The 21935-nt window shown below is 40.8% G+C and overlaps 2 protein-coding genes across 4 annotated transcripts in view; one reads left to right on the forward strand and one right to left on the reverse strand.

Moving 5' to 3' along the window:
• LOC310850973 (uncharacterized protein) overlaps window positions 1–21935 on the reverse strand; it is an 86223-nt gene that overhangs the window by 49412 nt on the left and 14876 nt on the right. The window lies entirely within an intron of this gene.
• On the forward strand, window positions 3401–14684 carry LMO2 (LIM domain only 2). Of its 3 annotated transcripts, none has more exons than XM_083742628.1 (4): window positions 3401–3871; window positions 3982–4181; window positions 10641–10856; window positions 13605–14684. In XM_083742628.1, the coding sequence occupies exons 2-4, from the start codon at window positions 4141–4143 to the stop codon at window positions 13822–13824; spliced, it is 477 nt and encodes a 158-aa protein (XP_083598754.1). In that variant the 5' UTR covers window positions 3401–3871; window positions 3982–4140; the 3' UTR covers window positions 13825–14684. The 3 variants fall into 3 exon arrangements, with proteins under 3 accessions (XP_083598754.1, XP_083598755.1, XP_083598753.1); XM_083742629.1 differs by having other exon boundaries at window positions 3401–3696; XM_083742627.1 differs by having other exon boundaries at window positions 3401–4181.

Raw genomic sequence — 21935 nt, forward strand, 5'->3', positions numbered from 1 at the left:
GACAGACTTTAAGCATAGAGATATGCATATGCAGTGGTACCTCGGGTTAAGTACTTAATTTGTTCCGGAGGTCCGTTCTTAACCTGAAACTGTTCTTAACCTGAAGCACCACTTTAGCTAATGGGGCTTTCCACTGCCTCTGCGCCGCCAGAGCATGATTTCTCTTCTCATCCTGAAGCAAAGTTTTTAACCTGAGGTACTATTTCTGGGTTAGTGGAGTCTGTAACCTGAAGCCTATGGAACCTGAAGCATATGTAACCCGAGGTACCACGATACTTGAGATAGCTCACATGCATTTTCTGAAACATTTCCCGCTAAGTGGATATTCTTTAATCACATGGTGTAGTGTATGAATGGCAGCTTGTGCGTGTTTTGAAAGTGAAAATGAATGCACATTAAGGGTACTAGAAAACTGGCAATAGTGGATGCCTATTGAGGAGCATACCTTTTTTCCCCTCAAAATAATTTTTATTCAATTTTCCATCCATAACAAAGAAAACAAAACAATAAAGAACATACAACACGTATAATTTCAAACTCTTAATTTCATATTCCTTACTCTCCTGACTTCCTCATACCTCCCCTTTCTGCATTCTCGTGTCGAATTAGTTGATTAACAAATCCCTCCCTTATTTTCAAATTAGTTATAAAAACATTCAATTTCTTCCACTTAACCATTATCGCTATTAACCCCTATTTTTCTCATTCAACATCAATCTAACATTCACTGATTTTTGAATATTTCTTTAAATAGTCTTTAAATTTTTTCCAATCTTCTTCCGCCGTTGCTCTTCCCTGGTCTCGGATTCTGCTCGTCATCTCTGCCAGGCCCATGTAGTCCATCACTTTCATCTGCCACTCTTCCACGGTGGGTAAATCTTGTGTCTTCCAGTACTTTGCTATAAGAATTCTTGCTGCTGTTGTAGCATACATAAAAAAGGTTCTATCCTTCTTTACAACCAATTGGCCAACTATGCCCAGGAGAAAGGCCTCTGGTTTCTTAGGGAAGGTGTACCTAAGTACCTTTTTCAGTTCGTTATAGATCAGTTCCCAGAAAGCCTTGATCCTTGGGCACGTCCACCAAAGGTGAAAGAATGTTCCTTCTCTTTCTTTACACTTCCAACATTTATTCTCGGGCGAGTGATAGATTTTCACAAGCTTGATTGGGGTCATGTACCACCTATAAATCATTTTCATAATATTTTCTCTCAAGGCACTACACGCCGTGAATTTCATCCCGGTGGTCCATAACTTTTCCCAGTCAGCAAACATTATGTCATGACCAATATCCTGCGCCCATTTAATCATTGCAGATTTAACCATTTCATCTTGTGTATTCCATTTCAACAGCAAGTTATACATTTTTGACAAGTTCTTAGTACTAGGTTCTAACAATTCAGTTTCTAATTTTGATTTTTCCACCTGGAAGCCGACTTTCCTGTCTAGTTTAAAAGCTTCCATTATCTGATAGTAATGCAGCCAGTCTCTCACTTTCCCTTTTAACTTCTCAAAACTTTGCAATTTCAGTCTGTCTCCCTCTTGCTCCAAAATTTCCCAATATCTCGGCCAATTAACCTCCATATTTAGTTTTTTAACCGCTTTTGCCTCCATTGGCGACAACCACCTTGGAGTCTTACTTTCCAACAAATCTTTATATCTAATCCAGACATTGTATAATGCTTTCCTGACAATATGATTTTTGAAACCCTTGTGAACTTTCACCTTGTCGTACCACAGGTATGCATGCCATCCAAAGAAATTGTCATAACCTTCTAAGTCCAAAATATCAGTATTCTCTAGAAGTAGCCATTCTTTCAACCAGCAAAAAGCTGCTGATTCATAATACAATTTAAGGTCTGGCAGGGCAAATCCGCCCCTTTCTTTCGCGTCAGTTAATATCTTAAATTTTATTCTGGGCTTCTTGCCCTGCCAGACAAACTTAGAAATATATTTCTGCCATTTCTTAAAACAATCCATCTTGTCCACTATTTGCAATGTTTGGAACAAAAACAACATTCTAGGCAATACATTCATTTTTATAACTGAAATTCGACCCAACAAGGATATTGAGGAGCATACCTCTCCACCACTGGCTTGCAGCTGGTTTTCAACAGTTGTGCAAATGTTTTGTTCTTGTAGTGGAGAAGGTACTATGAATGGTTATCTGGCACAATCATGCAATCAGAGACCAGCAGACTCTATATTTACATGAAATGGATGGTAGCTAGTTTGACCGTATTCATTCCTTCATTCCTGAGTACCCACAAATGTCTGCAATTAATGGGGAAGAACTTCCAGAAAGAGAAGGCTCCAGGAGCACCATTACCTAAACACCAGCTGTTTCCTAATGATCTGCTGGTTGAAGCAAACAAAGAGGCACTAGGGCCAGACCCAATGCCCAGTGAAGCCCACAAGAGAGCTTTGTACATCTGGAGCCACTGGCCTTTAGAGGAGCTCCTGCCATTATTCCCCAGTACTTTGAATGGAAGCTCAAGGGGCTGAATGTAGTTAAGCAATTGTAAATGGGCGTCTTTATTTTTTGTGGGGGGTTTTGTGTAGGGAATAAATAAATATCAGGAGATTGTCTGGTATTTTTTCACTAACAACTTTTGGTCTTTTTTCTTCACTTATATTGGAATCACCAGAGCAGACAGCCTCATCCAGTTGACAGTCACATGGTGCTGTGACTGTACTTTTACAGGGAAGCTTAATTTTATAAACAATGCAGATCACTTCACTGTGTGAGTGAATCATCTTGCCTGAAGAGGGGTTGCTGAGAGAGGCTGGAAAAGATTATGATAGAGCGATTTCCATTACTTGTTCCTAGGTGTTTGCTCATTCCTTTATCCACGTCCTTTTGAAGGTATATCTATTGGAACTTGAAGATAGGTAGATAGATGATAGGCAGAAACACTGCTTCCTGTTCTAGCCTGTCACTCATTTTCATGCAGTGAATTTGCCAAGTGGTCGTCCATGTTCAAGCTGTAGGACCGTGCACATGCCTTAATGATCAGCAAAACTCAGTACGCTTCATGAGATCTGAAGAAGGAAGATAATTCTTCTTCTTCAGTTTTATGTGTCCTCCCACGAACACACTTTTGACCTCAGGCAGTGCTGTGGTTAATGAAATACTGGGCACTTAAACCTGAACCTAACCTATTAGGCAACTTTCAATTAGCTTGATTTGCTAGCAAATGGTTGCATGGTTCAATTAAAAAGACACCACCACATTCCTTTTTTTAAGAAGAGTCCCAGCCTTCCCCCCCCCCTCTCTCTCTCTCTCTCTCTCTGTGTGTGTGTGTGTGTGTGTGAGAGAGAGAGAGAGAGAGAGAGAGAGAGAGAGAGAGAGAGACTGGCCCTTTAAGGAGCCAACTCAGTCGTGAGAGATGCTGCTGTTCGGGCTTGCTTGAATCCCCAGGAGCCCAGTTAAGAAATAGACAGCTGTCTCTTTAAGTGTCATTTCCTTCTATTGTATTTGAATCGTGAGCAGGAAAGAGGATGTGAAACCAGAGAGGACAGACCGCGGAGCCAGCTTCAATAATAATAGTAGTAGTAGTAGCAGTAGTGGGGTAATAATAGCAGCAACTTCGACTATAATGGGGATGGTGCTGTTGGTGGAGATGCTGGCAGCTGCCTCTGCGGAGCAGGAGCCCCTCTCTCGAGCGCGCCCGGAGCTGCCCAGGCAGCAAACCTAAGGCAAGCAGCAGAGGAGACTCCGGGATCCAACGCAGCAGCAGCAGCAGCAGCAGTGACAGCTCGGGAGACGGCGGCGCGGAGCAATCGGCGGCGGCGGCAGCAGCTCCAGCCTCTCTCTGCCCCGGTCGCTCGCGCCCCCTGAGCAGGAGGAGCGTCGGCGCAGCCAGGATGGGAGGTTAGATCCTAAGGGTTAGCTAGGCGCGCTCGCTTGCAGGAGAGGCATCGTGGCAGGAGCAGCATCCAGCACGCACCAGCCCACCTCTCTCTCTCTCTCTGGTGCTACAGGAGGAAATCCTGCGAATGTCCTTGGGGAGCGGGAGGGGGACGGAGGTGCCACTCTGCCGCGGGTAGCGAGCAGGCATTCAGGAGCAGGCAGCCTTTGTGGGGGCAGATCTCGGCGCAGACCAACCCACCGGCGAACTACAAAGGACCCCGGAGCTGCCAATGTCCTCGGCCATCGAAAGGAAAAGCCTCGAGCCCTCCGAGTAAGTGACCTCCTCTCCCTGCCCCCCCCCCTCCAGCTTCGCATCTTCAGAGCTAGGGCCAACTTTGCCTTGGAATGGAGACGGATTCTGGGCAATCCGTGGGGCTGGATTGTTGTGGGGGGGGAGAGATAATAATGACTATTATTATTATTATTTTGATTATGAGCGCTGGCTTAAGAGAAAGTGCCATTTGGAGAGAGAAATAAATAAATACGATGGGGGCTGCACCTTCCTTTCTCCAGGTTACTAGGTGTGTTTCAGAGACCCCGCTCTCCCCATCCCGATCCAGTCCCTGTACCGCGATCACGTTGTGAATACGGATGGACTGTGCAGCAAGGACTAGGCAAGATCTCATTAAGCTCGCACTAAGCCAGCCTGCCTGCTACTCGCAGGGATGGTAACTGAAACCCAGAGCCACAGGCAAGTTCCCCATTTTGAGTTGGAGGCCAATTACCAGAGCCACCAGATTTCCTATCCAGCTCCTGCTGAGGGCGGGAGTGGGGAGGGGAGAAAGGAGCGGGCATTTGGGGTCGCAAACGCCTTTGCATCAGGTCCTGCCGATTAGGTGATGCTGATGAAAGTGGCTTCAGAGGGATAGGGGTTGGGAGACTCCCGTTTTACAAAAGCCCAAGTTTGCCTGCAGTGCCTCTCTTTCTTCTTCTCCTCCCTGCCCGGCTACACACTGGCTGATTAGACTAGAAAGGTCAAGGTTGTTATCAGATGCCTGTGTGCTGGCGCTCAACTTCCACATTTTCATAATGCAAGCCACCAGTTTGAAACTTGGAACAAAATGTCCAGCAAGAGAGTTTCTGTGCATGAGCCACAAGCGAGATCAGAAGAGGGGGGAGTGGTTGCTGTCACTCATAACCCCAGCAGTAGCTATTGAAGAAGTAAAAATAAATAAATGTTTAAGTTAGTATAGAATTTGGATTTCCTAGTAGACTTCTTACCATGAAGATCTTGCTGTACTCTCAAACAAATGCAGATATACATAATTGCAGAGATGATTAATTTGCTGTATCACTAGCACTGCCACTGAACTGGGCTTTTAAAGTTTACGCACCTACCTGTCCCATTGAACTTGATGGGACTTACTTCTGAGTAAACAGATGTAGGATTCAAGCTATATGTCTCTATTTAGGGTGGTCATATTTTATTTGTCTAGACCACAGTAGCTTTGTGGTATTCTAGCAAGAAAATCTTATTTTAACTTTTAATGTCCCTACTTAATTAAATATATGTGTATATTTAATTCTTCTGTCAGTTGTTCTCATGAGGTATCAAGAAAAAAACCAGGATGTGATTCTGTGCTTGGTTATACCGGCTTAAGGATGCAATTCTAAGCCCTCTTATCATGTACCAAGCACCCTTGAATTCAATAGGGGTTTCTTTTGAATAGACATGGTTAGAATTGTACTGTAAGTACCACCGAAATACTGTAAAATTAATCCACAAGCAGAAAACAGTGCATAGGTTTTTGATCAGAGTTGGAAAGCCTTGCAGACCAGTCTGTCTCTGCTTTCCGAAAAATAGGTTATATTAATTTCCGTTGAATTTACTCTTATATTAAGTGTGGTAAGAATCAGTTGTTGGCCTCATCCACTTCAGATACTTTTACAGAGACTTATATATCATATGTACCGACTGAAACATTGTGCATATGTTACAGTTGCTCCGTTCCCTATTTCCTCCTGCTATGTTAAAGCTCCTTATTCATATTTTAGGCTGCAGTCCTATATATCCATTTACTTAAGAACAATCATCTGAAAACTCGGTGGGACTTAATTTTGAGTAGACATGTATAGGATTGTGCCGTTAATCTTTCAAAACTGCCAGCAAAGGAGGGGGCTTGAGATTCAGCTAACACCTATTTTCAGTGTATCATTATGGCATGCGGCATTCCAGAACATAAAGTTTATTATGAACATTTCCTCCTCCCACTATTGTAAAAGTCCCCCATTGTTTTGGGATAAAAGGACATGAAACTGATCTTAAAGAACCATTCCAAACTGCACAACAGTTGTGCAAACCAAAACCTTCCTGTACCTGTTTATGCAGACTTGTAGGATATCTTGGAGATAGTTTCTGGGTATTGGTTCAGGAACTCCCACACCTCTTTTCTCAATCCTATGCATTTTAAAATATATGGCTGCTTTCATGACAAGTCATGACAAGTCATGAACAACAACAACAAAAACCTCTGTTCTTTCTGAAAGAAATTGCTACTGTCTTCACTGACAGCATTCTCCATAAAAGACTAGTGTGCTAAAACATCATTTAAAATAGATTTGTGTGCAGAAATAGCAGCTGTGAATAGTGAAATAATTCAGTAGCACACTCACACGGCTATATAGCTATGGAATCAGGAGGTGTTTCTTCATAACGGCAAATCAAGAATTAGTATGAAATGCCTTGAGAACTTGATCATCTTTCAAGCTTTACATAGACAAGATGCAGCCGTATTTATTTTTCAGATAAATGCGACTTGAGGAAGTTTTACTTCTTTGAATAGTGTTTTTGAGGGAGTGGAATCATTTTTCATTATGTTAAATTCTTGTTTCTTGTGAGATTGCTTTTGAGAGCCTAGAGAGATATAGTAACACAGCTTACTTATTCCTTGAGTGTAACATATAAGTCCTCTCGCGGCCTTAGAATTTAGCTGTTATTATTGTGAGCATTTGGGAATCTATTGTACCAGTTGGTAAACAGGGATTAAAGAAAAATCAGGAGCAGGGTGGGTGAGACATAGCCTTCTCGTCACACAGATTTGGTTGAGAAAGGAGGAAATGCCTGCCTTCAACTGAGAGAATATGGCTACCCAGACTATCTCAGGAGTAGAGCCTCAACTGGAAGTCAGCATCTGACTGTGATCTGGATGGGAAACTGCCCACTTCTAATTTTTTTTAAAGTTGAATATGAGGCTGACAAATTAGATGGCTGCTGGTGGGCAAAGATTTCACTGAAGATTGGGGCAGTGGAGAGTAGGCTTTTACCTCAGGATTTTACTCAAACTGGACCCAGTCTGGGGTTATGGAGTTGCTGGTGGGAGGTATGTGGTAGCAGGAATGGGAACATCTTGGACTTGCCAAGGCCTACATTGCAGTTATCTCTTGTTGGCAACACTGCATCACATAACTTTTAAGTGAGAAGTTCCACTGGGCCTTTTTACAGACTTAAAGTGGTCTGCACTTAGGCCAATGTTGCATCTACTTTGACTAGAATGTACATTTGAATTTAGTTCCAAACGCTTATCCTGCATTATGATCATTCATATGTAGTGTAAGTGGTATCTGTGTGTGAGAGAGAGACTCAAATGAACTTATTTAGCATAAAAACTGTCCTGAGCAAAAAGGCAAAAGGAACGTTGTTAATGGTTTGAGCAAGAGGCATAATGTAAGCCAGTAAATCACGTGATTAACTTTGAAAATGTGAGGGTTTTATTTTTCCTCCGTGGCAATGTTTATGAGCTTAAGGTTAAACATGTGCTAAAATATCTTGCTGTGAGTTGCTGACTGTGCAGGCTGCTGGCGTTTTGCTGGGAATAATTCTCAACAGCAATTGCAAAATGGAATATCCAGGGAACAAAGAAGCTTTCAGGGAGATAATACATTTACATTAAGAAATGTCTTTTCTCCTCTCTCTTATTTTATCCAGTCATTATTTTACCTTGTCCCCGCCCCTGCCCCCAGTCCCAAATAATATTTTTCCCTGGGGTGAAAAGTGCATTATTTCTTGAGAATACCATGCTACAGTGAATAATTTGGAGCTGAATCTTCCCATATGTATATGATGTTACTCTTGTTAGCGGTCTCTGGGGAAAAAAGAAGATGACTATTATTAACAATCAGGACCTGCAGATTCCAAATATCAGTAAGCATTCCATGCCTATTGTTTGGGAAGGTGGTGCCTACAGCCCTAAGTGTTTTTTTCCCCTTGAAGATGCTTTGACTTCTGCAAACCTAGAGGTTTTCCTGAGGCTGCTAATACCTTCCCCTGATGCATGCATGGTGCCATTTTGATGGCATAAGGACCTAGACTCAAAGAGTTTTCTATTTATTCTTTCCTATAAACTAAAGTTAGTACAGGACTGAATAACTTAAAAAAAAACCTATTTCAGTCCACAGACAAATGCATATGGGAAAAAGCCTTGAAGATATTTCTGCCCATTGTATCTTTTTAAATATTACAGCTGGACAGTGGACTCTTTTGATGAGCTCATTGGAAGGCACTACTATAAGGCAATCAGGTGGGCAAAGCTAACTGTGGGGGCCATTGACACAAAACCATCTCCCACGCTGCGGTCAGGTTCAGGGTGCAGGTATAACGTTTGAAAAGCACTCTCATTATGTAGGCAGGGGCAAAAGATAAATGTCCTTGCTTTAAATTAGCCTTTTCAACCTGGTGCACTCCAATTTTTTTAGGCTACAGTGACTTTTAAGGAGGTCTTGAGTCTCAATAACAGAGTGGTTCTACCTTGAAATCAGGAACTATTATGAGTTACTGATATGTATGGACTCACTTTGGGCATTTAGAAGGAGGGCCTACAGCAAAAGGTTGAAGTATGTCATTGGCCCTAACTGAGGTGTTATGGTTCAGTGTGCCAGCCAGCTAGTGAAACTATCTTCCAGGATGCCATAAGGTGGAAAAGTAGGGCATTCCATAACTCTTGTTTTCTTTTGGAATTTGCACTCATCATTCTGTGGTTACTGAGCATGCTCATTCCTTGCTGGGCATTTTTTAAGGGACTGCCCCCATAGATTTTTTTAAAAATTAAATTATGCAACTCTCAGTTTTCCTAAGCATACCAATATCTTATTTCTCTCCATTTTGGCCCCACTCCTGTCAACACTCAATACCTATGGTTCCTATTGGAGGAAGTAGTTAATAACACTCAGTATTCTGAAGCATGGGGCTATATTCATTTTCTAGCCTTCTCATCCTCATTCGCACATAATATCAACTACAACGGCTGCCCTAGGGAGGAAGGGTGTAGTATAAATTCAATAAATAAATAACAAAATAAATATCAGAGAAAACCTACTGGGGGAAACCCTGTACTTATCAGGACATGTCCTTGAAAACTCCCCATATCATTTGATGACATGCAGTGCAATTCTGCACATGCTTACTCAGAAATTAGTCCCGGTGTGTTCAGTGGGATTATTCCCAGGTAAGTGTGCAAAGGATTGCAGCCATGGTCCTGCCTCAGCAGTAGATCTGCTAAATGGACATAGGCAAGGCAATGTACCTCACACTGGTTAAGCTGTGAAATGGGTATAAAAGTTACCAGTCTCACACAGTCGTTGTAAGACTATGGTGCTAAATAACTCTTCACATTCAAGTTTCATATGAATATTGATAGTCAAGGTATCATACCTGTATGGCATTCTTTACAAATGTTATTAAAATGTCTGAAAATATTCATCACAGTAGTGAAAACATTGATGTAGGTAGCAGAGTAGGAAAGGGAAACAAATTGAACAGCAATGGTTTTTCTTAAAGACTTAAGAAAATATTAATTACTTAATGATTTGACTACTTATAGTTTTTCTTTATACCGTCCACAAATTCATTGCCACAGGACTCATGGGGTGGGGGTGGGGAATCATTTTTGACACAAGTTTGCAGTGTGTTAATTACAGCTGTACGTAGATATTATTTGTAATAGATGTTGGACTGAATTTGGACCAAAACAAAAGTAATCCAAACAAATTATTTTCCCATTTTCATTGGTATATTAAGTATTGCAAATTAATTAAAATTAATTAATTACATGAATTAGTTACATGAATTAAAAGAAAATATGTTAGGGCAGCGTATATATTCTGCATGCATATATATATTCATTGCAAGATTTTTCACTGAAATAGGCTAGACTTTACATTAGTATAAATCATATAAATTGAGCTTTCCTTCCATACATTTGCTAGCTATGAGTAAAGGCAAGAGGTTATGCAGGTCACCAAGTCCATTTACCACTGGGGATCTTACATTCTGGAATGTGAGGCTTCTGCAAACATTTCCTACTTTTCCACACTTGCCTTTCATTCTTACGGAACAGAAACTTTATTTTAAAGAGATGAGATTCTCAGGATTTTAAACCCTGTACGTATAACCCTAACCAAACAATAACATATGTTAGGAAACTCTGTATTCTATAGGGGTTGAGTTGTAGAGTTTATTGCTGGGATGAAATTGTGTCTCTTTTACTGTACATTTCTTATTATGAATTGCATTTATGTAATTGTTTTACCTTTTGTATTGTATGGATATCATGTCATGTTTTAATATAACATCCATATAATACTGTGTGGTCTTTTGATGAAGGGCAGTATATAAAATTTAAATTAATTTAAATTAACAACGGGAGAAAAATAAGACTGAAGATTTTCTGATTAGACTATGAGTTGGTTGGTTTGGCTGGATTAGTGTATTCTAAAGGCTGTCTCTTTCCACCAGGGAGCCAGTGGATGAGGTGCTCCAAATCCCCCCTTCCCTGTTAACATGTGGAGGATGCCAGCAGAACATTGGGGATCGTTACTTCCTGAAAGCCATCGACCAGTACTGGCATGAAGACTGCCTTAGCTGTGACTTATGCGGGTGCAGACTTGGAGAAGTGGGAAGGCGGCTATATTATAAACTGGGCAGGAAACTTTGCCGAAGAGACTATCTCAGGTATACCAGCCACCATAACATAATCCTTCCTTCCTTCCTTCCTTCCTTCCTTCCTTCCTTCCTTCCTTCTGTCCTTCCTCCTTTCCTTCCTTCCTTTTAAAAATGAAGGTAGGTCTATGCTCAAAACTCTAGTGCAAGATCTGGGCTCAGTCTGCACAGAAGATGTATAAGACACAGTAGTTGGAAACTGACTAGTCTCGAAGCCAAGTCTGGATAAGTTCCTTGTCAGTTAAAATGAGGAGGCGGGGAGAACTTCAGGCTCACAAGAACCTTCTCCACAAATTGCTGTCCAGTCTTATGCAAGGCTCCACTTTGTAGGCTGACTACTGATATTTGAGACACAGTATGGCATGGTAAGGGGAAGGGAGGAAGAACTATGCCAGCATCACAGGTAGGCACATTACCAGTCCAAAGGTTTAAAATCAGGCACTTAAACATGTGCTTTTCCTGAATTGGGTGTAACCTTGGGCTGAATGAACTGTAAAGAGATGCAAAACTAGTGTTCATAACTAAGGATGGGGGAGAAAGTCAGTTGCATTCATATTTAAAGCCAAATTTATCAAATTCCACACTTTCCGGAACAATATGAGAATTCAAGCACAGCCATTCTTTAAAATTCACACTTCTCCAAATTTTGTGATGCAGTTATCTAACCAAAAAATGTGTGCAAAAATGCATACATTAGGGGGAAATGTGCAAAAAATGAATATTTAACTGAAAATATAACTGAAAACCGTGTGTGTGTGTGTGTATGTGTGTGCACTATAAGAGGAGAAATTGCTTGCAAAAATGTGTCCATACCAAATATGTTTATTAGGGAAAAATTACTCTAAAATGCTGGATAATTTCCATGAAGATTTTTTTTGTAATTAAAAAAAGTCACAAATTGCTGCAGAAAGGTGGAAAATTGGAATTAAGATTGGAAAAATCAGGAACTAAGAAAATTGGAATTGATGGATCCTTCCATCACTATTCATAAGATACTATGTACACACAGTTAATTTTTCTTAGGATCCTGTCTGCATTTTCTACTTTTAAAAATAGAATAAACAATTCCCCCCCATTAGTTGTGAATAAAAGAATAACTACGTTCTTCTACAAATCAAGAATCTTGATTGTTTGCCATCTCTTTTGTACTTCATATGTATGATTCCATGAAGCCATGACGGGGGAGAAACACTTTATTTATAGCTAGATGTATTTAGCATCCTCAAAAATTCACAGGGGTGTGTGTGTCAGTGGGCAATGGGGAGGAATAAAGTGCTAACCTACCCAATTATCCCACTTCAGAGCTTTTTCTAGTAGCAGTTTTGCTTGAGTAGGACTGCATTTGCGTAAAGTAATAATATGCAGTAAATCACCAGTGTATGTGCAACATCCTGAAAAAAATTCAGCCCTATTTCCACTAGCTGAATATTTTCTCACTGTAATGGCAGAAAATATGGGCTGTTAAATTAATGCATTTTCTGTGCTTTGTAATTGGATGTGTTCCGTCTTTTCACAGCATAATGTGTTAATTATCTGTGTCTGCTAATGAAGAATTTCATAGACACAGGCCGTTAAATTGGCTTTGGCATTTCCCACATCTGTAATTCAAATGTAAAAGCCTACATTGCCTGGAACATGTGTGTGTGTGTGTGTGTGTGTGTGTGTGTGTGTGTCTGTTTTTAAACAGTCCCTCTTCCTCTTTTTAATCCACTATCACAAGTGATGCATCCCAAGGTGGTTCTTTAGTGCCACCTTAAAAAAAAAAAAAAGAATCCATATGTAGTAATTGTTACAGTGACTAGGAAGCAATGAACAGTGACATCTCCTGGAAGGCCAGGGAAATGACGACAGTTTTCTTTCTAGGGATTGTACTGTATTCCAAAAACCAAGCAGTCTGCTTTTTGTATGATGAGCACAGCGTTGGAAACTGACAAGCCCTTTCTGAAATGTGTGCAATTGCAAAAAACATTGCAAATTTATATTGGCCTCTGATTCCCAGTACAATATATAATCATCTACTGGAATATTAAACTAGATTTTTGCAAACTCAGCAGGCGGTAGCCTAAATTAATTAATTATCTGGAAGCACATGCTATCAATATGTATTTTGCACATTACACTGATAAACCTTTGAAAACATAGCACCATAATGGTGGTCTCTATGGGGGTGTCTTCATGAGGCTGCAATATGCTAAAACAGGTTTAGTCAACATAGTGCCTTCCATAAATTGTTAGGTTACAACTGCCATTATCTCTTGACCATGGGCCCTGCTGGCCAGTTCTGATGGAAGTGGTCATCCAACATTACCGGGAGGGTAACATGTTACCTACGCCTGTGCTAAAATAAAGGATCCTATACAACTTTTGGATTTGAACTAGAATTTCTAGCAGTTCACAGAATCCGCTGTAATTCATTTTTATTAAAATGGTTCTATGAACTTCAACATGCTTTTATTAGAACCTACAAATGCATCTTGATTGCTTACAAATCCATATTAAGACAAAGCCAATATTTCAATCAACAGACTGGAGGAAAATACTAACTGGCAATCATCGTGAGAACATTAGAATCCTCATTCACCTTTTCCATTACCCTTTCTCCCTTCACAAATTTCTGGGTGTCCTTCTACACAAATCTATTTTGCCTTCACAAAACGCAGCCAAATGAGCAAGCAACATTCCTTGTACTTTACGCAGTTAGAAATACATTTGATAATCTGACTCCTGAAGGTTCTTGAATTTCTTTTCCCCTCTCTAAAGGCTTTTCGGCCAAGATGGTCTCTGTGCCTCCTGTGACAAGCGGATCCGGGCCTATGAGATGACGATGCGAGTAAAAGACAAAGTGTACCACCTGGAATGCTTCAAGTGCGCCGCTTGCCAGAAACACTTTTGTGTCGGTGACAGATACCTTCTCATCAACTCAGACATAGTCTGTGAGCAGGACATCTATGAGTGGACTAAGATCAATGGGATGATATAGCTCACTTGTGCCTCATGGTCTCCAAATCCATCTCATGGGTGACACAAATACCTAGCTGTGGTGAGGAGATTATCACTCACAACATCTATGTGCTTTGTCTAAGCAAAGGGGGGAAATACAACAGAATATACAGGCACTTCATCATGTACAATTGCAGATTGGGGACTGGGACAGTAGCAGGCAGGTGGATTTCTGTTAGCAGTCATGCTTTGGTGATAAAACTGACATTCTCTGAAGTGATGGTGGAAGCTGGAGAAACAATATAAAATAACAATGGATTCTCTTGACTGGAAATATAGTAGTGACATGTAAACCGATATTATGGCTTCGACACTTGCAGACTAGGTTGTGCAATGAAATGGGTTTGGGGTATTTTCTTCCTTTCTGTTTACGCTATTGAGACCATGTTCCCAACTTTAATGCAAGATGGGATAATGTCAGGAGGTGGGGAGGGGAGCAAGGAAAATGGGACTCCCATTCTTTTAAGTTCTGGATGTGGAAAGAATGCTTCTTTTTGCATGGAAACCAGTTTTTCCCATTTGAGAATGGAAAGTACAACCCTTTGCTGCAATGCTGCATCAGATGCACCCTATTTTATACGTTTAAGTACTTGTGAGGTCAGTGGGACTTAATGGCATGTGACTAATGCCAGACTGCAATCTTCAATGCTAAGCAATCATTTCAAGAATTTAGGATAGGCCTTTCGCTGCCATTGAGTGTGAGAAATATCACCACTCATTTCTATACAAATGTTAAGTGGGGGGAAAATGTCCAGCTATTTTATTAACTTAGGCAATATTAATAATTTGTTGTGTGTAGTAAGATCCTGCAGATTTAATTTAAAAAAATGACTGGTTTGATATCTGTCCTTATTTTTTATTTCATTACACTAGTGGCTTTTCCAGCCAATCAGATTTTAGTGCAACAAACACACAACCAACCAACCATTACTAATTTCTTTTGTTGAAGGGACGCTGAAGCACTGAATTTGCAATGTTTTGTACATGTTGATTGTTTTTATCTTCTGTAAGCCACCCTGAGAAATACAAGTGTGCTGGAAGGGCATGACATAAATCTAACCATCACCATAGAAAATGCTATTTCCCCCCACAGACAGTACATCTGTTGCTTTTGTGGCTGCCACATATGAGCAGTGTGATGGTATGAGTGTCAATCAAGTGATATGAATGGTAACGAGTGGGCTATTGAATATTACCTGTGATGTGATTGGTAATGAGTGGCATAAATTCTCTCTCCTCCGTACTTGTGCTGCTTGAGATTTTTTGTTGGTTTGTAATAGGTTTCAAAAAGATTTCTAAGATGAGGCAGTCACTGGAATTACTCCTGCCAATTTGAGGATGAAACCAGGGAGAGTTTGAAAGATGATCCTCTCCGCATGCACAGTAACACACTGTTGTTTCAATAACCCTTTCAATTCAACCCAATACAGTGGTACCTTGGGTTAAGTACTTAATTCGTTCCGGAGGTCCGTTCTTAACCTGAAACTGTTCTTAACCTGAAGCACCACTTTAGCTAATGGGGCCTCCTGCTGCCTCTGCGCCACTGGAGCATGATTTCTGTTCTCATCCTGAAGCAAAGTTCTTAACCTGAAGCATTATTTCTGGGTTAGCGGAGTCTGTAACCTGAAGCGTATGTAACCTGAAGCATATGTAACCTGAGGTACCACTGTACATACTTACTTGGAAGTAAAACTGGCTATGTTTGGTAAGGCTTACTCCATAATAAGTATGTTCAGGATTTTAGCCAAAATTTTTATTTTATATTATTTGAGTTCTGTAAAGGTTGAGTGTTATTTCCTTCAACACTTTTCACTTCTCCTCAAAGGGTTTAATAATGCTATAGCTATCCCCTCTTATTCATTGCATGTAGAGTGTATACTGTATTTTACTGATTTCTTTACATGGGAACTTAAGGAACTAAACACAGTTCAGGCATCCATTCACTGATTATCTGAAGATGCTTTAAGGAAACTGGGTACAATCCTGCCGGCATTTATTTGCAAAGAAAGCGAACCATCTACTTGAGCTGCAAAACTCACAGATTAATCAAACACAAGGTTGGAAAGTTTATTTACAATGGGTTTTGTTCATGTTCAGCACAACCATATAGAAGTCTGATGGGTTTTGAGAAAATGCTTGTGATAAGAGGCTGCAGAGCAGCCAAGTGAAATTTTGGCACAGCTGTTTAAGCTGTAGTAACTGCCTCGCCTCCTCAGGATTGGATAGGAGTCCCTCAGACAGGACTTCCATATTAGTCTCTGTGTTATACTTCAACCTAATACAGAGAATCTATAATTAACACATATTACATAGTGCATAGAATGGACAAAAACATTATGCACAACTGCAAAATCTGCTGTTTTCTAAAAGTAGCTCTGGCTGTCCATGAAGGCTTTGCCAAATCTAGTTGTATACCTGTCAGTAGCAATTTCAAGCCTTTCATTTCTACTCTAAAAACATCTGTCAATTGACATGGGTATTGTGCTATTGATAATTGTTCTAATATGAAGACAGGCAGATAGCCCTGCTGAATTGTCAGCTTACCACCAAATTTGTGCAGGCAGACTCCTCACAAATCAGACTTTATGCCTCTCATCTCACTTCTTTTGCCTTCTCCTGCCTGGCTCATGGTTGATTTGTTGTTGTTGCTTGTTCATTTTTATTATTTATTTCCGAATTGGCCTCGCAAGCATTGTAGGCAGCATGGTCCTACATTTTTTGCAGTCAGTTCTGTTCCTATATACAGAGCTGCTCCTATATAAATGCACAATAGCTCAACTATTCATTGACCTTTTAAAATCTAAGGGTGTCTGCCAGGCAATCTTGCCCACACATCTCTAAAGAAAGCCCAGATATCCCAAAATATGTGAACCAGAGAAAAATAAAATATAGGTTAGATAAGGAAGGAGGGCAAGGGATGAGATCACACAAAGCAAACTGTACTGTCAAGTTTGGCGGGGGGAAATCACCCGTCCTCCATTGCAGAAATATGAGGTGTTGTGGCTACTCTCTGAACAAGGCGCATGAATGGGACCATTGTTAAGGTTCAAGTGCTGAAGTATGAGGTTATCGTGAGCAAATATTTTTTTCTGGAGAAAATTTGGCCTTTCTCAGACTTCCTTGAGAAAGAAGTGATCACCTCCTGGGGTGTTTGGTGTGGGGCAGGAGAACAATTTAAGGACATACTAGGCCACCCTGAGGGTTTATGAGGTTGTGGGCACACAAGAGTCAACCCCTTGAGCTACAGGCTGAGGCGGGCTCTGGGGCATCTATAGGGATGGACAGGTAGACTAGAGTGAACACTTCGCTGTGGGGTCATGATGAATATGCTCAGCTTCCACATACCTCAAGGCTCACCAGGCAAAGCTGGGGAGATACAGCCAATTCTTGCCTAGAAAGCTACTGCATGCAGCAGTGGACATGCCCAGGGGATGCGAGTGCGGTGCTCCCCCCTTTATAGTGTTGGAAGGTTGTGGAGACGATCTGTATTATGCCTGAGTCCCTTCTAATTCCTACTCAGCAGCCCTCGCTTAATAATTGGCTCTTGATTTGCAGATCTCATGCTATATTTCAATAAATTTAACCATTCCACCAAGATGCTGTCTCTTGAGTCTTCTTCAGTGGTGTGGAGGAAAAAGAAGCAGGGAATTATGGGATTGTGATTGTTTCGAAAACAGCACCTTACTATTTAACATATGTTTTTATTACAAAACAGAGTGTGAATTATTGGAGAAGTTGTTTTGAAACGTGAAAAAGAGAAATAGATAGCAGATCTCCTTTTGTAAAAAGACCAGAAGCAATGAAGAAATTAGAGGAAAATGCCACTTCCTTCCGGTCCTTTTTAAAAAGTCTTTTAAAATGTCACATCATCAGAGCATCCCATCATGATCCACAAAAATAAAACTGGAAAACTGGGACATTTGATACTGAATTATATTGTTCTTTGGATGTGTTCAGCAACAGCATTATTTGAAAAGTACATCATTATTCAATATTTTTTCCCATTATTCAATGTCATGGTTGGAAAATGAGAGTATTACTGGCAGTATCACTTTTTAATTCTGTGCCCTTGGAAAAAAAGGGTAATATCATGTCAGCTTGATGGACTTTTTGGTGACATGAGTAAAACAGGAAGCTGCTGTTAATGCAGTATCTTTATTAAAAGCTGGGTACAGCTGTCTCTCCTGCCTCTTCTCTCAAGGTAATACTATGCTCCCAATCCTGTCATACACAGGAATCAAATTATTTGAATTCTGGACACATCAGCACAAAACTGAAGACACTCTGCCAGATCCATAGTATGCTTGGAAAAGAACATCGTACAGCATCACTCATTTATACGACTGTCAGTCTGGTGCTGTAAATTCACAAGATATGGAGGCCTCGGGTGCCACACTTTTTGTCTTTCTGCTCCTCAATCACCTTCCTTCAATATCTCTACCCTATGTAAGCTAACATTTCATCTCTGAGCCATGTAGCTTTCAAATATCTGCCAGGATACTCAGAGGTTGTCCATGCTGTAAATTTGAATGGAAAACTATGCATTAAGGTGACTAGTTGATTACAGTCATCCAGAAAGATTCATGCCGGTTCTGAGATATGCCTTTGGAGAAGAATCTGCAAAAAGTTTGGTAGCTCAAACTAGAATATAGTTGTCACCTACTGACTACATCTATGGCAGGTTTACTCCCTGCTCCTCTTTTATTAGATGGTTCATTTGTAGGCACAGAAAATTCAACAGGACAACTCATTTTCTCTTCTGCTCTTTGCCAAAAAGAAAATACAGTGCAATACTTAACAAAAATTCAAGACACAGATTGTTTAATTAACATTCATATTCAGTAACCACCTAGATTAAGGTGAGGCTCACATAAGATTAAGCTTTCACATAAACAACGTGTATCCACTTTTGTGACACTGGAAAAAGGAATCTATCTAATAAATATCTAAACAAATCAGCAAGTTACTTAATAAGAATAGAATAGAACAGAATAGAATAGAATAGTTGGAAGATATAACAGGGGTCATCTAGTCCAACCTCCTGCAATGCACGACTCACAGCTAAATAAAAGAGTAATCTGTTTTAGTGGTGGATGCTGGGGGGTTGAGGGTACCCTACACTAGCCTGCTGTCCTCAGGTGTGATAGAAAACAATGTTCCACCATCAGTGTTGGAAGTACTTATTAATCAGCTTTCCAGTTAGCTTCTGCACATGAAAATTGTGGAAGCATCATCTTGCCCTTTGACTCTGGCAGCAAAATTCTTGGAATAGTTCTGAATTTTCTCACTAAACTATCAGCAAGATCATATGTGTGCAGTAAGTTGTGAGCCGGCTTTCACATCAGTGAGTTGTGTTTGGTGTTCTCAACATGATAAATGTGTGTGTGTGTGTATGTGTGGAGACAATGGTCCAGTAAGCTCTGTGCAATGGAAGTGGTGACACATTGCGACTGGAATTTATTATGGTTTAAATTTATATTGTGTCTTTCTCAAACTAGTCACCAAGGCAGTTAAAACAAAAGTAATATACAAATACAATATAAAAGTCAATGTAATGCAACAAACCACAGTAAATAAAAATAAGAGCAGGTTAAGGACAGTCGCCAGCAACAATGCAAACTAGCCATCTCTTTCCTTATTTGGATGGCGGATGCATTTGGCTTACCATGAGGTACATGTACATGGGAAGTTTGGACACTTGCGGCTACAGGAGTAAGTATGCTGAAGAATTGCCTTTGCAGGGGTACAGACTAGATTGACACTGAACATTTATTGGTGTTTAGCACACATGGGAAATGTGACATTGTGTCTGATCAATGACAGGGGAGTTGCTAGGGATGCTGTGGGGGCTGCTGCCAATGTTGCTATGTTAGTAAAATAAAAAAGTAAATTATAAGTAAGATAAGTAAAATTAAAAAGTAGAAACAAATGCTATCTCCTTTGCTGTCGGGAGTACAGTCATACCTCGGGTTAAATATGCTTCAGGTTGAGCATTTTCAGGTTACGCTCCGCAGCAACCCGGAAGTAACGGAACGCGTTACTCGCGCATGTGCAGATGCGGCGACCCGCGCATGCACAGATGCGGGTTGCGTTCGCTTCAGGATGCGATCGGGGCTCCAGAACAGATCCCGTTTGCATCCAGAGGTACCACTGTATATAAATTCATACACTCGTGTTAACCTTGGCACAGTCCAGCATAGCTGAACCACAGGACCAGCCTATGTTTAGGATTGCAACTAAAGCAAAAGATTTGGGGATGTAAATATGACCTCTGCCAAGCACATACTGTTGATTTAGAAAGCCAAACGATCAACATGCAGTTTCTTTACACCTTACTCTTGTCTTGACTATCTCTAAAAGAAAAAAGGCAACATGTGTTACATAGATATGAGCTCACAGAAAACAGACACGGCATCAGTGAACTTCAAAGGAGAATTTCTAGCTCACTCACTTGGGAGTTACAGTAGTTACATTGAACTCCGTGGGACTGACTTTTGAGTTAACATGCTTTTAGAATAGAAATGGATGGAATTGTGGTTTGTTAATAAGATGTACACAGTAATTATTTTCCATAATAAAAGATACTAGGGCTAAAATATGTCTAGATATCTCATCCTACATTCCCGGAAATCCTGCTCCAAATCCAGACGCATCTGGGAATCAGTAGTGAGAAAGGTTATTTATGAAAACATATGTAAGGGCAATCTGCTCATTATTATTTCATGTATTCCATGGCTGAACCAACATTATGAAAAGATATTCTGGCACTCAGCCCTAACTGCAAGACCACTTTAAAAAATAGCATAAACAAAAGTTATCATAACCATTCGATAGCAGCTTTTTTATTCATTCCGCCAAATTAGATTAAGTGGCGTGTGTTCTATGGAAGGCAACAAATTTTGGAATTACCGTTTTATTTAACCCTTACATCAAAGCTCTTCAGCTGAGCTGTAAAACATCTTCTTTTTACATAATCCAAGTTGTTACCCAAGTTTCTGGGAAATGCAGCACACTGAATGTGCATTTCATAGATTAGGGTTATCAGCCACTTCCTTACACAGTTACAGGCTCCCTCCTAAAACAGCTGAGTTTTTCTTGAAGGAATGGAATTGGTCTTGGGCAAATCTGACACAAACTCAGGGCTGGGTTAAGATATTTAGAGGTCCTAAGCACTGAAAAGATTATGGTGCCCCCCTCCCCAATAATTCAAAATAAAATCCAGATCAGTAATTCAAAATAAAATCCAAGAGCTTTAGGAGGAAACCGATTTTCTAGACCCATCTCAATCTGGGTTTAGGCCCAGTTTGGGCACAGAAACTGCTTTGGTTGCCCTGTATGATGACCTCTGTTGGGAGAGAGACAGGGGGAATATGTCCCTGTTAATTCTCATCAAACTCTCAGGGGGTTTTGATATTAGTGACTATGGTTTCCTTCTAGAGCAGCTGTCTGAGGGGGCCAGATAGCAGGCGGGGGGGCTAGTGCGCATCCTGGGCGCATGATGCACCGCCTGCAGGGGCGTGGCGTGCATCCTGGGGGGTGGGGCATGCTATCTGAAGGGACGTGGTGCCCAGCGCAGGGGCGGGGACAGCCACGATGGCACATAGCTGTCAACTTTCAGATTTGAAAATAAGGGATCAGCAGCCTCACCTGTCCCTGAGACAGTCTACAGGATATCTAACAATCCGGGATAGCAGCGGGAAACGGCGCTGGAATAAGGGAATTTCCCGCAAAAAAAGGGAAGGTTGACAGCTATGCAGTGGCACCCTACTGGGATCGCACTGCCAGGGGCGGGGCGTCCCCCCCCTGCACTCCTCTTCCTTTGCCAGTGGTGGGTGGCACCACTTTGTGGTAGTTCAGGTCCAACTTGGATTAGTCCTACTTGTACACAGCCTGGCGGTACTTCTGCATCCTATGTTGTCGCTTGAAGCTCAAGCGAGTGGAGTTACCGGAGTAGGATACGAGGAAGCCCTGCCCCTAGTGATGCCTACTATTTGATAGTTCTTTTTAAAATAATTTTTAAAATTAATTTAATTAAATAATTAAAAATAACTTTTAAAAAATAAATGAATAAATAAACCTCAAATTCTACCT

Source organism: Podarcis gaigeae (genome assembly GCF_964106915.1).
Source record: "Podarcis gaigeae genome assembly, chromosome: 1".
Classification (NCBI taxonomy): domain Eukaryota; kingdom Metazoa; phylum Chordata; class Lepidosauria; order Squamata; family Lacertidae; genus Podarcis; species Podarcis gaigeae.